Genomic DNA, 16,323 nt, shown 5'->3' on the forward strand with positions numbered 1-16,323 from the left:
AACCTCTTCCTCCAGGTTCAAGCGATTCTCCTGCCTCAGCCTCCCAAGTAGCTCGGATTAGTAAGGGCGTGTACCCCCATGCCCGGCTAATTTTGTATTTTTATTAGAGACAGAGTTTTACTGTGTTGATCAGGCTGGTCTCAAATGCCTTACCTCAAGTGAGCCACTGCGCCCAGCGTTATCTTTTCTTAACCCACAGCCCCATCTTTTAGGTTGTGCCTATGGTGAGAGGCATTAGGGAGATGGTGGATGAATGTTTCCTAAGCCCGAAACTTGGTAATGTGGCAGAAGATAATTTAGGGACCCAGGCAGCCCAGGTCTGCTTCCCAAAAAGCCCTTAAGGCAGAACTTAAGTACAGTCCTGCAAAGACACCCCATCCGCATTAGCACCCCAGAAAAGTCACACTGGACAGGTAATAATGCTCAAACACTCCTATGACTTTGTCTGTGCCCCATTGCTTTAGGATGCAGGGTGTCCAGTGGCAGCTTTGCAAGGGTCCTGGGACTCAGAGTTAAGTGTACTTCCCTTCTCCATGCTCCTAGGTACTGGACAGCCTGCTGGCTCAGTATGGGACAGTAGAGAACTGTGAGCAAGGTAAGAGTGGCCTGGGCATGGGGTGGTGCTTGTGGTGGGGGTTGGAGGAGTTTGGTGCATTTGCTCTGCTTCACTTTGTTTCTTTCTTTTTCTTTTTTCTTTTCTTTTCTCTTTTTTTTTGAGATGGAGTGTTGCTCTGTCACCAGGCTGGAGTGAAGATGGCATGATCTTGGCTCACTGCAACCTCCACCTCCTGGGTTCAAGCAATTCTCCTGCCTCAGCCTCCTGAGTAGCTGGAATTACAGACACGTGCCACCATACCCAGCTGATTTTTGTATTTTTAGTAGAGACGTGTTTTACCATGTTGGCCAGGATGGTCTCATCTCCTGATCTTAAGACCTGTCCGCCTCAGCCTCTTAAAGTGCTGGGATTACAGTCGTGAGCCACCACGCCCGGCCTCTGCTTCACTTTCCATGATCAAATTAACATTGAAAACCAAAAGAATGGCCGGGCGCGGTGGCTCAAGCCTGTAATCCTAGCACTTTGGGAGGCCGAGATGGGCGGATCACGAGGTCAGGAGATCGAGACCATCCTGACTAACACGGTGAAACCCCGTCTCTACTAAAAACTACAAAAAACTAGCCGGGCGAGGTGGCGGCGCCTGTAGTCCCAGCTACTGGGGAGGCTGAGGCAGGAGAATGGCGTGAACCCGGGAGGCGGAGCTTGCAGTGAGCTGAGATCCGGCCACAGCACTCCAGCCTGGGTGACAGCGCGAGACTCCGTCTCAAAAAAAAAAAAAAAAGAAAACCAAAAGAAGAAAGGCAGATATAATGTGTTACACAGGGAAGTACATTGGATTGGGGGCCTGGACTCCTGGCCTCGGCTTCGGGTCTTAGTTATCTGTGGAACTGGGTTTCTCTTCTGTTTAGCAGGAGGCTTGAACAAAGCCACTCCTTCCCAGCATGGAGTCTCCAGGTTTTTAGGGATCAACCAAGGTAGAAATGGCTATCCCAGGATTTTAGAAATAGTCTAAGAACAGAAATCTTGCATTCAACCTGAGTTACCCTGCAGCCATTTTACTTTAAAAGCTTCATGTTTCTTGTTTTTGGCTGGAATAATCAACCAGTTGTCTCTTTTTAGAAGCTCTGATTGGTAGCAACGTATGTCTTTGGTCAATTAAAATATAAAGCAGAGGATTTAATACTTAGTTAATGTAGTTCGATAGGTAAGCAAAATTGTTTGAAGAGTAGGCCCACAGAAGGAAAAATGATAAAATAATTCTAGGTCATAAAAAGTTTGCCAGCTGGGTGCAGTGACTCACAACTGTAATGCCAGCACTATGTGAGGCCAAGGTGGGAGGATCTCTTGAGCCACAATAATTTTGAGACCAGCCTGGGAAAGAATAATGAGACTCCATGTCTACAAGAAATTAGCTGGGAGTGGTGGTGGATACCTGTAGTCCCAGTCACTAGGGAGGCTGAGGCAAGAGGATTGCTGGAGCCCAGGAGGCCAAGGCTGCAGTAAGCTGTGATTGTGCCACTGCACTCCAGCCTGGTTGACAGCAAGACTCTGTATTGTCTCAAAAACAAAATAAAACAAGTTTTGTCCATTTAGTAATGGAAAGTGACTTTGGTTGGATATAAGGTGGTCTTTAGGCAGACAAGATACTGGGTTAGGTTTGGAGATCTTAAAGAAGCAAGTGGATAATCACTTGGTTTGAGATTTAAATATTCCTCTCCAAATTATTTGTGGAAAGGGGTAAGCTATAAATGATTATAAATGATGAAAACCTTCACCCACCCAAGAGTAAACTGATGAATCTATCAAACACGTTTTAACCTGCTCTAATCTTGTAGCTTGCCTTTTATCTTAAATGCCAGGATGCAGCAGGACTAACTGATAACTACTGCTCAGTACTGTTCACAGTTTAGACTAATGAATACGTTACTCCTGGACAAACAGTAAGATTGAGCAGTGGCTTGGGAGCAAGTGCATGCTGAATTTCACAGAGTGGTGTATAAGGAGTCAACACTAAATTTATCCAAGGCTCACTAGGGAGCTGTAACACACTCTATCTGGAAAGGTATCTGCTACCTGGAGAGAACCGTATGGGAAATGTTTGACTTTGTTGGACAATAGAGAAAGTCCTTAAGTCTGCTCAAAAGTCACTTTGTGAGTGAGGTCCATTCTTTCTACCTGTCTCATCCTCTTTCATGTGATTTGTTATTATTATTAGTTTTTGAGATACAGTCTCTCTGTCACCTAGGCTGGAGTGCAGTGGTGTGATCTTGGCTCACTTCAACCTCTGCCTCCTGGGTTCAAGCGATTCTTCTGCTTCAGCTCCCAAGTAGCTGGGATTACAGGGACCCACCACCACACCCAGCTAATTTTTGTACTTTAGTAGAGATGGGGTTTCGCCATATTGACCAGGCTGGTCTCAAACTCCTGAGCTTGTGATCCGCCCGCCTTAGCTTCCCAAAATGCTGGGATTACAGGAGTGAGCCACCACACCTGGCCTCATCTGATTTATATTTCTCCATAGCAGTCATCACTGTCAAATATTCTGTAGAACTTGCTTATTTATTATACTTATTGTTGTCTCTCTCTCCATAAACTCCACAAAGGCAGAGGTTTTTTTGGTTTACTGTATTTCCACTCACTGGAAGATTGTTCTTGCAGAAGCTTCCTTACCACTGAGGAGGGAGAGACCTGCTGATGCAGGCCAGAGCAGTTAAGAGTGGTCTGGGGCCTAGTGTGGTGGCTCATGCCTGTAATCCCAGGACTTTGGGAGGCTGAGATGGGAGGAATAGCTTTAGCACGGGAGTTTAAAGGCTTCTGTGAACTCTGATTACACCACTGTACTCCAGCCTGGATGACAGATTCTTTGAAGTTTGTGACCAAGTGCCTTCTCTGTCCTTAGTGTTGTGGGGGCAGAGGCTTAATTTAAGCCATGGTCCCCCACCCCATGGTTGAGCAAGCCCAGGGGACCCAAATTCACAAGACATTGGTATAGGAGAAAGGAGGTTAACTTTATTTATTTATTTATTTATTTGAAACAGAGTCTAGTTCTGCCTCCTAGGCTAGAATGCAGTGTTATCACAGCTCACTGCAGCCTCAAACCTCTGGGATCAAGTGATTCTCCTGCTGCCCCAGCCTCCCAAGTAGCTGGGACTGTCGGTGTTTACTACTGCACCCGGCTGATTTTTTTTTTTTTTTTTTTTTTAATTTTTTGTAGAGACGGGGTCTCCCTGTGTTGCCAGGCAGGTCTCATATTCTTGGCACGACCTTCTGAAGTGATTCTCCCACCTCAGACGGTTAATTTTAATAATTGTAAGTGAGAAATATGTTTCTAGACTGCTTGGGATTCTAATGTCAGCTTGCCAAACCATTCTCCTAGAGCCAAGAATTTTGATGGGATCAATGGCTAGCATCCTGAGGCTACAATGGCCACATCCAAGACAGGAAATCCTTTCCCTTGGAAAACATGCAAATTCTTTTTTTTCTTTCTAGACTTCTACAGCCATTCCTGTCAGTCCATTTAGCAAGATTTTTTTTTTTTTTTTTTTGAGATAGAGGCTCGCTTTGTCACCCAGTCAAGTTCAGTGGCACAATGTCTGCTCACTGCAACCTCTGCCTCCTGAGTTGAAGCAATTCTCCTGTCTTAGCCTCCCAAGTAGCTGGGATTACAGGCATGCACCACCACACTGGGCTAATTTTTGTACTTTCAGTGGAGACTAGGTTTTGCCATGTTGGCCAGGCTCGTCTTGAACTCCTGACCTCAAGTGATGCACCTGCCTCGGCCTCCTGAAATGCTGGGATTACAGGCGTGAGCCGCTGTGCCCGGCCTCTATTTAGCTGAATTTTAATACATGTTGATCTTGTGTCCTTGAGAATACATAGACCGCTAAAATGGATTTAGGTGTTTACAAGTTTTGTCAGCCATATCTTTGCAGGCCATTTCTTGGGATATTTACTTCTATAAATTGCTAATCACATTCAGCATGTGTTGATTTTTTTTTTTGAGACAAGTGTTGCTCTGTTGCCCAGGCTGGAGTGCAGTGGCATCATCTCGGCTTACTGCAAGCTTCACCTCCCAGGTTCACGCCATTCTCCTGCCTCAGCCTCCCGAGTAGCTGGGACTACAGGCGCCCGCCACCATGCCCGGCTAGTTTTTTGTATTTTTAGTAGAGACGGGGTTTCACTGTGTTAGCCAGGATGGTCTTGATCTCCTGACCTCGTGATCCGCCCGCCTTGGCCTCCCAAAGTGCTGGGATTACAAGCGTGAGCCACCGCACCAAGCCACATGTGTTGATTTTTAACTAGTTCAACTTTTTTTTTTTTTTTTTTTTTTGAGACAGAATCTTGCTCTGTTGCCCAGGCTGGAGTGCAGTGGCACGATCTTGGCTCACTGCAACCTCCACATCCAGGGTTCAAGCGATTCTCCTGCCTCAGCCTCCCAAGTAGCTGGGACTACAGGCGCACGCCACCACGCCCAGCTAATTTTTTGTAATTTTAGTAGAAATGGGTTTTACCATATTGATCAGACTGGTCTCAAACTCCTGACCTCAGGTGATCTACCTGCCTCGGCCTCCTAAAGTGCTGGGGATTACAGGTGTGAGCTACCGCTCCCGGCCAACTAGTTTAACATTCTAAAGGGAATTTATTCCCTTTAGAGTGTGTGGAGGTGGGTAGTAGTGTTTGCCTTGCCATATAGCCTTGTTTTGCAACTGCTGATAGGGCGGCTACACCCATTTGTATATCTACTCTCTTGGGAACTGACTGAGCAAATTACAAAAAGCAAGAAGGTAAATTTGAATTTTCTTTCTTTCTTTGTTTTTTTGAGACTGGGTCTTACTCCGTCACCCAGGCTGGAGTGCAGTGGCACAATCTTGGCTCATTGCAACCTCTGTCTCCTGGGTTCAAGTGATCTTCCCACCTCAGCCTCCTGAGTAGCTGGGACTACAAGGGTGCAGCACCATGCCCGGTTAATTTTTGTGTTTTTTGTTAGCGATAGGGTTTTGCCATGTTGACCGGGCTCGTCTCTCAAGCTCAAGTGATCCACCTGCCTCTGCCTCTCAAAGTCCTGGGATTACAGGCACGAGCTACCATGCCCTCCCTGGTAAATTTGAATTTTCAAGTAGCTCCCTTGAAAGGGGAAATTTTTTTTTTTGCCTTTTTATTCAAGTTGGAGTATCTGCCAGATGTCTTCTTTTTTTTTTTTTTTCTTTTTGAGGTGGAATCTCCCTCTGTTGCCCAGGTTTGGAGTGCAGTGGCACGATCTCAGCTCACTTCAACCTCTGCTTCCCAGGTTCAAGTGATTCAAGCAGTTCTCCTGCCTCAGCCTCCCCAGTAGCTGGGACTACAGGCGCGTGCCACCACGCCCAGCTAATTTTTGTATTTTTTAGTAGAGACAGAGTTTCACTGTGTTGGCCAGGCTGATCTCCTGGGCTCAAGTGATCCGCCAGCCTCGCCCTCCCAAGGTGCTAGGATTTGCAGGCGTGATCCACCACCGTGCCTGGCCTGCCAGATGTCTTCTTGATCTCAAAATGTGGAAAGCTGGAGTTGGAGATTCATTGGTTGGGCCTCCCAGATTTCCCTGCTCTGACGCTGTCCTCTCTTTTCTCTGCAGTGAACACTGAGAGTGAGACGGCAGTGGTGAATGTCACCTATTCCAACCGGGAGCAGACCAGGCAGTGAGTGGGTTGGAAAATGGGGCTGGGGGCGGTGGGGGGGCTCTGAGGAGGGTGGTGTGAGCCTGGTCCCACTTTTTTCCTCAGGGGGTCTAGGCAGGCTGGGGTCCCCATCCAGGGTTCTTTTATTAGCCCAAGCCAAACCGAGAGCCTTGCATGAAAGGTTTCTTCAGGGGGTCTCCTTCATGTCCATTGTTTCAGGGATCTCAAAGGCTCAGTAACATCAAGATCAATAGCAAAAATACATAGAAGGAAGGGACCCAAAGCCCTCCCAGAGAAGTGGGAAATTCCTTGCGGAGAAAATGTCCCCTCCCCGCTGATAGGTTTCTGGTTTGTCTGGGACCTTAAGAGTCCTTTGCTATGTTCTTGGCGCCATCTAGTGATAATGAAGGGGAACTTCGGGGTTCCAAAAAGATTCCTCAACCTTGGGATGCTGGGACAGACATTTTATTGCAGTGATGGTCGTGAACCTAGCTGGTGATAGTTTTGGGGTCCTTTTAGTCCCATCGTACCCACAATTTTAGCTCCTAGCCCTTTGGTTGAGCAATTATGCTTCTCACTCGCTGTTACAGACAGACTACACGTTTTACACATTACTTAATATGAGTAATATTAATATGATATCTGAGCCTGTTATAGGCTTTTTCCATATTTTGCTTTGGGCTTTCTTGCTTCTTCAACATGCCGCTTTCTCCAATCTAATAATACTATGTAAAATCCTACCTGTTATTAAAATACCTACCGTTTTCTTTTAGATACCTCCTGGGCTCAGAATTTTCTAGAGGTTCCTACTGCCCCTTGTGGCCACCAGGGTTTGGCTTTAAAGCTCATGTCAACAGTTGCTCATTCTCTCCTGCCTACTATTGCCTTGTTCTTGTTTTTTGGAGACAAGTCTCACTCTGCCACCCAGGCTGGAATTTAGTGGCATGATATCAGCTCACTGCAGCCTCAACCTCTTGGGCCCAAGCAGTCCTCCCACCTCAGCCTGCCAAGTAGGTGGGACTACAGACACGCACCATTATGCCTGGTTCATTTTTGTATTTTTTGTAGAGACGAGGTTTCACCATATTGCCCAAGCTGGTCTCGAACTCCTGGACTCAAGTGATCTGCCTGCCGTGGCCTCCCAGAGTAGTGCTGGGATTATAAGCTTGAGCCACCTCGCCTGCCCTTTGTTACCTCATGAACATTTCTGGGTTTTTTTTTTTTTTTTGAGACTGAGTCTTGTTCTGTCTTGCTCTGTCGTCCAGGCTGGAGTGCAGTGGCGCAATCTTGGCTCACTGCAACCTGCACCTCCTGGGTTCAAGCAATTCTTGTGTAAGAAAGCCCAAAGGAAAATGTGACAAAAGCCTATAACAGGCTTGGATATTAACAAAAATGAGTAATGTGCAAAATGTGTAATTTGTCTGTAACAGCCTCCTGAATAGCTGGGACTACAGGTGGTACACCACCATGCCCGGCTGGCTAACTTTTTTTTAATCTTTTAATTTTAATTTTTTTCTTTTTGAGATGGAGTCTCACTCTGTCGCCCAGGCTGGAGTGCAATGGCATGATCTCGGCTCACTGCAACCTCCACTTCCCAGGTTCAAGTGATTCTCCTGCCTCAGTCTCCTGAGTAGCTGGGATTACAGGCGTGTACCACCACACCTGGCTCATTTTTGTGTATTTAGTAGAGTTGGGGTCTTGCCATGTTGGCCAGGAAGGTCTTGAACTCCTGACCTCAAGTGATCCACCCACCTCAGCTTCCCAAAGTGGTGGAATTACAGGCGTGAGCCATCACACCCAGCTGCCTTGTTAACATTTCTAACCAGTGTCAGCCTTGGGAATGGATGATGCTTGTGCCCTCCCTTTAGTCTTATTCAGCCCCATTTTACAGACATACCAAATAGACTGAGACTCTGGTCTCCAAGTGGTAAGCAAGCCATTCTGTCTCCAATTCCGACGTCTTTGCCACAGTTTAAAAAAATAATAATTATTTTATTTTTTGAGACACTCTCTCCCTGTTGCCCAGGCTGGAGTGCAGTGTTGCAAACACAGCTCATTGCAGCTTCAACTTCCTGGGCTGAGGGGATACTCCTGCCTCAGCCTCTAAAGCAGCTGGGATAACAGGCATGCACCACGATGCTGGGCCAGTTTTAAAATTTTTAATATTTAGAGATGGGAGTATCACTATGTTGCCCAGGCTAGTCTCAAACTCCTGGCGTTAGCGATCTTCCTACCTCAGCCTCGCAAAGTGCTAGAGGTATATAATGGTTTGCCTTTTTTTTTTTTTTTGAGATGGAGTCTTGCCTAGGCTGGAGTGCAGTGGTGCGATCTCTTCACTGCAGCCTCCACCTCCTGGGTTCAAGTGATTCTCCTGCCTCAGCCTCCCGAGCCTACTGGACTACAGGTATCCGCCACCATGCCCGGCAATTTTTGTATTTTTTGGTAAAGATGAGGTTTCCCCATGTTGGCCGGGCTAGTCTTGAACTCGTGACAGCAGGTGATCCGCCCACCTTGGCCTCCCAAAGTGTTGGGATTACAGGCATGAGTCACTGCACCTTGCCTTTTTTATTTGTTATTTTTTTAAAAACCTCAGAATCTTTCAAAGTGCGGTCAGGCTTAGTGGCTTGTGCTTGTAATTCCAGCCCTTTGGGGGGCCGATGCAGGGCGGGTTGCTTGAGCTCAGTAGTTCAAGACCAGCCTGGGCAACATGGCAAAACCCCATCTCTACAAAAATTACAAAACATTAGCTGGGCATGGTGGCACATACCCAGCAGGTTGAGATGGGAGGATTGCTTGAGGCGGAGGTGGAGGTTGCAGTGAGTTGAGATCATGCCTCTGAATTTCCAGCCTGGGTAAAAAAGTAAGACCCTGTCTTAAAAAAAAAAACCAAAACAAAAACCGAAAAACCAAAAACAAAACTTTTCAAGATGGAATTCACAGAGGTGGATTCAACCAAAGAAGGTGCCAGACTTATTAGGTGTAAAAACGATAAATCCCTTAATTTAAATAATAAATATATAAAAACATAATGTTTTCACTTGTGATTGTCACATAAATTCTGTAAGATACGCAGTTTTGGCTGACATTGATAAGCTGATCTTGAGGAAATGCAGGAAAACCTTAACAGTCTTGAATAAGAAGAACAAAGAAGAATTAAACTCCCAAATTTTAAAACTTACATCAAACTACGGTAATCAAATTAGTGTGGTACTGGCATTAGGATAAACATACTGATCAATGGAATAGAATTCAGAGCCTAGAAATAAGCCTTTATGTTTATGATCGGCTGGTTTTTGTTTTTATTTTCAGACAAAGTGCTAAAAAGACAATTTATTAGGAAAGATAAGGTGATTCAGCAAATGATGCTGGGGCAGTTCGATGATATCCACATGACAAAAGATGAATTCGGACTTCTACCTTACACTGAGCATACAAATTAATTCAAAATGGATTACAGACCTAAATGTATTAGCTGTAAGATAGGCAGGGCACAAGTAGCAGTTTCCCTTTACAGTTGATGAGACTTAGGTCTAGACTAGGTTGTAAGTTTTCTGCTTCACGTAATGAGCAATAGAACTAAGATTGGAATACTGGTGTCTTAACTCAGTTATCTTTGCCCTGGGAGCCTGGGCGGACGTGGACGCGGATGCGTGGTGCGCTGGCAGGTGGCAGCGGTCTGGGGCAGCGGCCTGTGGTGGGTAGACTGGGACCGCACAGCCTCCCCACCCACGTGGCGCCTCCCTGTGGCGTGCACCTGCAACGGTGGGGGTGGCTGGTGCACCTGGGAGCAGGGATTCCCTGCCCTCCGAGGTCTCCCCCAGGCCGCCGCCCATGCCATTTTCTGGGCTGCTCGCCTTCTAGAAGTTCCTGCAGGAAGCTGGTGATGTGTCCTTGCTGACCCAGGCCTGCCCCCCCACCACTTTGCTGGAGTGGGAGTCAGATTCCAGCCGGGATATGTAGCAGCAGCTTGGTAGCAGGTGACAGGAAAATGGACAAAAGCCCCAACTGGCTGTAAGGCAACCCCGAGGGCGGGACCTCCTTGCAGGAGGGCCCAGGACAGGACTGCACTAGGCGGGAGTGGAGGCCGCGGCCCCAGGCTGGTCTCGGCCTGGTAATAATTTCACACTGCCAGCCGGTCACTGTTTAAGGCACTGTGTACCATTTTACTAACTTAATCCTCATGGTGGCCGCATTTCCTAGCTGGGCCAACTGGTGCAGGGTTGACTGGAAGCGACTGGCATAAAGCTTGGCAAGTATATAGCATAGTAAATGGCTGCCAGCGGTAATTTTGAAAGTTGGCTTTGTGAAGTGTTGGAGCTGTGGCATCTGCTGGTGGCGTGTGGTATTACAGCACCGCGCTGGCTTACCCCATTGGGTTGGGGAGGGTTGTGAGACTGTGGCCCCAGAGCCAAGTGGGCAGTTAGGGGTCTCTGGGGACTGTGGAAGGAGGGGTAGCACTAAAGACAGTGGACGTGTTCCCTTTGACAGCACATATACTAAAATTGGAACGGTACAGAGAAGATTAACATGATCCCTGCGCAAAGATGACACGCAAATTTGTGAAGCGTTCCATCCATCAATCAATCTATATATATATATATATATATTTAAAAAAGACAGTGGGAGACTGCGAAGGAGCTAAAATCTCGAGACTGCACTTTTTTGTGTGTGTGTGTGTACCAGCATCTCAGAAAAGTTCCCCAATTGCTGCTGCTTCACCCGCTGCGATGGCACTGGACCTGGCAGATTAACAACTTTCTGATGGGTTGCCCTGAAATTTCAAAAACAGTGGTTTGGGCCGGGCGCGATGGCTCATGCCTGTAATCCCAGCACTGTGGGAGGCCGAGGCAGGTGAATCACCTGAGGTCGGGAGTTCGAAACCAGCCTGACCAACATGGAGAAACCCCGTCTCTACTAAAAATGCAAAAATTAGCCAGGCTTGGTGGCGCATGCCTGTAATCCCAGCTACTCAGGAGGCTGAGGCAGGAGAATCGCTTGAACCTGGGAGGCGGAGGTTGCAGTGAGCCAAGATCACACCATTGCATTCCAGCCCTGGGCAGAAAGAGCGAAACTCTGTCTCAAAAACCAAAAAAACAGTGGTTTAAGCAAAGGCCACAAGAAATAATTGAGATCAAAGAGGAGTGTGTGCCATGGCCATGGAGGGGTTTCAGTTGTGAATCATGAAATGTCATGTAAACCATTTCAAGCATTTCAAAGAGTTTGAATTTTATATCAGAAACAATGGGAAGACGCTGCAAGTTTTAAAGCAGCATCTCAGACATGTTGAAAAAGATGTTTGGATTCCTAAAATAATGAGAGAAAAGGCCAGAGACAGGTGTTCTGAACAACTTCAAGATTTTACCAAATGTTGCAAGAACTCTGGAATCCTTATGGTAGAAAAATGCCGTAAAGAAAATCCTTTATTAAAAGAATATCTAACTGCTCACTATAATGATCCAGCCTTTTATGAAGAATGCAAAATGGAATAACTGAAGGAAGGAAAAATTGAGAAAAACTGGAATTTCTACAAAGAAAAGGCTACAGAAACTTCCTATAAGCCTGTAGGCAAATATTCAAACGATATTCAGGAACTCTAGTATTCATGGAAGTCATTTATATTATAAATTTGCTTAAATAATGGACTCAAGAATGTGTGTTTGCTCTATCTTAATTATGGAAATATTAACTTTTATCTGAAAGATTTTATATCAAAAACAAAAATAAACCCCATACTTCATTAGGGCAGGATTAACATTTGAATTCTACATACATACATCTCAATCTCCTTTGACCTTGGTTTCATTGTCTCTAAAGTTAGGATAATGTAGTAGTAGTAGTTAGCAGTTGGTTTCCTCACCCTGTGGTAGGGATTTTTCAATCCAGAAAGTGTACGTCTTAGCTTTGCGGAGCCTCTTCAGGTCTGTGGTATGCTCTCCAGTTGGCATGGGAGGACTTTGAGATCTATGGCTTGCTCTTCCTTTTTAGGCTGACAGAGCCCTATACTCTATTGGACTAGAAGCCCATTTCTCTGATGGTTCCAGTGGAAGGCCTTTGTGAACATTAAATCCCAACTAAGTTAGGGAACACTGTATTTATTTACTTTTTCTTTGGAGTCTGATGCCATTTAGACTGGAAAGTTCTGAAAAATGGAGGTGGGAGTAGTGGGCAGGCGACTATCTCCTTTTCTTTAGTGTGTTCCAAGCTGTAACTTACTAGAGTGCTTTGGCCAAGAGAGCATTTGGTATGGTTGGCATGGATTGGAATGACTGTAGACTCTCACTCTGTCCCCAGAGCCATCATGAAGCTGAATGGCCACCAGTTGGAGAACCATGCTCTGAAGGTCTCCTACATCCCTGATGAGCAGATAGTACAAGGACCTGAGAATGGGCGCCGAGGGGGCTTTGGCTCTCGGGGTCAGCCCCGCCAGGGCTCACCTGTGGCAGCGGGGGCCCCAGCCAAGCAGCAGCAAGTGGACATTCCCCTTCGGCTCCTGGTGCCCACCCAGTATGTGGGTGCCATCATTGGCAAGGAGGGGGCCACCATCCGCAACATCACAAAACAGACCCAGTCCAAGTGAGTCCTGGCTCTTGGGAAATGGAGGCTGGTTGCTAGGGAACAGTGGTTGGTACCTAAAGAGGCCCACTAGAAGCCTGGAAGCATGCCGGGGACATCAACATTTACCTTTTAGGAAATGTTGCCTGCAGCGTTCAGGGGTCACTGCTTCCAACACCAGCCTCCTGGGAAAGGGAGGGCAGATAGGGAGGGAGAATGGGTCTTGGGGTGCTGGGCCACACACTTGTATTAGCAAGAGAGGTTCTATAATTTCTCGTGCAGTTTCATAAAAAAGTCTCCAAGCAAACCTCATTTTGATGAGTCAGCCACTCCTCAGTCCTCTGTGATTTCATGACCACTTAATGTGGTAACAAGGCGGGCCAACCTGTCCAAAATTAGGACCCTCATAATTGTGCCCCATCTCCCATTCTGCCACTGCCACCTTCTTTCTCTACTCTTTTTTTTTTCTTTTTTCTTTTTTTTTTTTTTAGAGACAGAGTCTCGCTCTGTCGCCCAGGCTGGAGTGCGTGGTGTGATCTTGGCTCATGGCAACCTCTGCCTCCCGGGTTCGTGCCATTCTCCTGCCTCAGCCTTCCGAGTAGCTGGGATTACAGGCGCGTGCCACCATGTCTGGCTAATTTTTGTATTTTTAATAGAGGCAGGGTTTCACCATGTTGGTCAGGCTGGTCTGGAGCTCCTGACCTCGTGATCCGGCCGCCTCAGCCTCCCATAGTCCTGGGATTAAAGGCATGAGCCACCACACCAGGCCTTTTCTCTAATTGTTCTATCTTATCAGTGTACTCAGTGGCAAAGAACATGTCACATTATGTCCCTATCGTAGTAACTCTTGTTATTTACTTTGAGTTTGGGGCACAAATATAGAGTGTCCTCTCTTTATATTTGTTTCAAGGGGGACATACGAAATTCAAGTGGAAATGCAGCTTTGGAACTGTGGGCTGGTAGTTCCCACCCCTGCATTTGTGTCATAGGCTGTGTTCTTGTCCCCAGCCACCGCTTATTTATTTATTTATTTTTTATTTTATTATTATTATTATTTTTATTATTTTTTTATTTTTTATTTTTTGAGACGGAGTCTCGCTCTGTCGCCCAGGCTGGAGTGCAGTGGCCAGATCTCAGCTCACTGCAAGCTCCGCCTCCCGGGTTTACGCCATTCTCCTGCCTCAGCCTCCCGAGTAGCTGGGACTACAGGCGCCCGCCACCTCGCCCGGCTAGCTTTTTGTATTTTTTAGTAGAGACGGGGTTTCACCGTGTTAGCCAGGATGGTCTCGAACTCCTGACCTCGTGATCCGCCCTTCTCGGCCTCCCAAAGTGCTGGGATTATAGGCTTGAGCCACAGCGCCCGGCCATTTTTTTGTATTTTTAGTAGAGATGGGGTTTCACCATGCTGGCCAGGCTGCTCTCGAACTCCTGGCCTCAAGTAACCCACTCGCCTTGGCCTCCAAAAGTGCTGGAATTACAGGCATGAGCTACCGTGCCTGGCCATCAACCACCTGTGGATTGAGGCATTGCTGGTCTGAGACAGAATCCATAGTAGCAGATGGGTCATATTTCTCCAGTCCTTTCATTGCCCTTCCCAAATTTGTACTTGATTGGCCTTGTTCCAAGAAGAGCAGGTTCTATGCCTTTGACTGAGGAGTGGTGGTGGGGGTGGGGAGCCTGAAGTACTGGTATCACTGGAGACGACTCACCAGCCTTGTCCTTGTGGCCCCCAGGATAGACGTGCATAGGAAGGAGAATGCAGGTGCAGCTGAAAAAGCCATCAGTGTGCACTCCACCCCTGAGGGCTGCTCCTCCGCTTGTAAGATGATCTTGGAGATTATGCATAAAGAGGCCAAGGACACCAAAACGTAAGTCTCCAGCTTTTCTTGGCTCTTCAGGGACGGCTAGTCCAGTTAGCCTCCCCAACTCAACCTCCAAGCTATAATACAGACATAGAAGAAATACAGTCAGCAATTGCACAAAAAGATGTAAACTGAGAAATCTTCTTACAGGGACTCTGTCACCTAGGCTGGAGTACAGTGGCATGATCTCAGCTCACTGCAACCTCTGCCTCCGGGTCTCAAGGGATTCTCCTGCCTCAGCCTTCCGAGTAGCTAGGACAACAGGCATGCACCACCACGCCTGCCTAGTTTTTTGTGATTTTTGTAGAGATAGGGTTTCGCCATGTTACCCAGGCTGGTCTTGAACTCCTGGACTCAAGTGACCCACCCAGCTCAGCCTCCTAAAGTGCTGGGATTATAGGCGTGTGCCACCATACCCCACCCCTTCTTACTCCTGTTGTATGACCTCCTAGAAATTCTGTGCGCTCACAGGTGTGTGTATATTGTGTATGCGTGCCTACGTGTATGGATATGTGTGCCTGTGTGTATTCATGTGTGCGTGTGTGCACATGTGTTTTAGCCCAAAGAGAATCACACTGAACAGGCTGTTCTATATTTTTTTCATGTTCTGTATCAGCACGTATATTAGTACAAATGGACAGACCTCATTCTTTTTATAACTGCATAGAATTCCACAGTATAGCTATCCATAATTCATGTGATCAATCTCCTATTTCTTGATTGGTGTTTAAATTGTTTTAAACTTTTCCTTATCATAAAACAGTGATGCAAGGAATCTCCTTAGACATGTTCCCTTACACACTAGTGCTATTTAAAATAGCTTTATTGCCTGGGCATAGTGGCTTATGCTTCTGATCCCAGCACTTTTGGAGGCTAGGAGTTCTAGACCAGCCTGGGCAACGTAGTGAAACCTCACCTCTACAGCAAATAGAAAAATTAGCTGGGCGTGGTGGCCTGTGTACGTAGTCCCAGCTACTCGGAAGGCTGAGAAAGGAGGCTCGCATGAGCTGTGGTGAGCCTTGCATTCCAACCTGGGTGATAGAGTGAGACCCTGTTTCAAAAAATAAAATAAAGCAAATTGACTTTATAGATGTATAATAAATCATAGGTTTTTTTTTTTTTGAGACTGAGTCTTGCTCTGTCTCCCAGGCTGGACTGCAGTGGCGGGATCTCAGCTTCTGCAAGCTCCGCCTCCTGGGTTTACGCCATTCTCCTGCCTCAGCCTCCCGAGTAGTTGGGACTACAGGCGCCCGCCACCTCGCCCGGCTAGTTTTTTCTATTTTTTAGTACAGATGGGGTTTCACCGTGTTAGCCAGGGTGGTCTCGATCTCCTGAACTCGTGATCTGCCCGTCTCGGCCTCTCAAAGTGCTGGGATTACAGGCTTGAGCCACTGCGCCCGGCCAATCATACATATTTTTAAAGTATGCAGTTTGATAAGTTTTGAGATGTTTTACTTGGAAATGCCAAGTCTAGGATGTCATGGTGATTGAGTCTTCATGATGCCCACAATTGAAGGAGCTGTTGTCTTCCACTTCTTCCTTTGTCTTCCCAAGGGCTGACGAGGTTCCCCTGAAGATCCTGGCCCATAATAACTTTGTAGGGCGTCTCATTGGCAAGGAAGGACGGAACCTGAAGAAGGTAGAGCAAGATACCGAGACAAAAATCACCATCTCCTCGTAAGGCTCTCTTCTATTTCCCTAT

At 46.8% G+C, this 16,323-nt stretch overlaps 2 protein-coding genes and 1 non-coding gene across 6 annotated transcripts in view; all 3 read left to right on the forward strand.

Annotated features, from left to right (window-relative positions):
- Positions 1-208: 208 nt before the first annotated feature.
- The window catches only part of IGF2BP1 (insulin like growth factor 2 mRNA binding protein 1), a 30,542-nt gene continuing 14,427 nt past the window's right edge, over positions 209-16,323 (forward strand). For 2 of the 4 annotated variants that reach the window (XM_033183372.1, XM_033183375.1), the window contains exons 1-6: positions 209-413; positions 544-595; positions 6,165-6,228; positions 12,499-12,780; positions 14,493-14,627; positions 16,176-16,298. In XM_033183372.1, the coding sequence (XP_033039263.1) occupies positions 12,506-12,780; positions 14,493-14,627; positions 16,176-16,298 (533 nt within the window). In that variant the 5' untranslated portion in view covers positions 209-413; positions 544-595; positions 6,165-6,228; positions 12,499-12,505. Of the gene's footprint in view, positions 414-543; positions 596-5,048; positions 5,341-5,601; positions 5,655-6,164; positions 6,229-12,498; positions 12,781-14,492; positions 14,628-16,175; positions 16,299-16,323 lie in introns of those variants that run through there. The other 2 variants (XM_033183373.1, XM_033183374.1) reach the window with 2 other exon arrangements.
- LOC117068162 lies at positions 10,680-10,786 on the forward strand. Its single transcript, XR_004431013.1, has one exon. It is a non-coding gene; the product is annotated as a U6 spliceosomal RNA (small nuclear RNA).
- LOC117067182 (COX assembly mitochondrial protein homolog) lies at positions 11,306-11,772 on the forward strand. Its single transcript, XM_033183376.1, is given in 2 exon segments — positions 11,306-11,704; positions 11,706-11,772. Coding segments are annotated over 2 exon segments (384 nt in total). The 5' UTR covers positions 11,306-11,387.

Source organism: Trachypithecus francoisi, unplaced genomic scaffold (genome assembly GCF_009764315.1).
Source record: "Trachypithecus francoisi isolate TF-2019V2 unplaced genomic scaffold, Tfra_2.0 Lachesis_group20, whole genome shotgun sequence".
NCBI classification, from domain to species: domain Eukaryota; kingdom Metazoa; phylum Chordata; class Mammalia; order Primates; family Cercopithecidae; genus Trachypithecus; species Trachypithecus francoisi.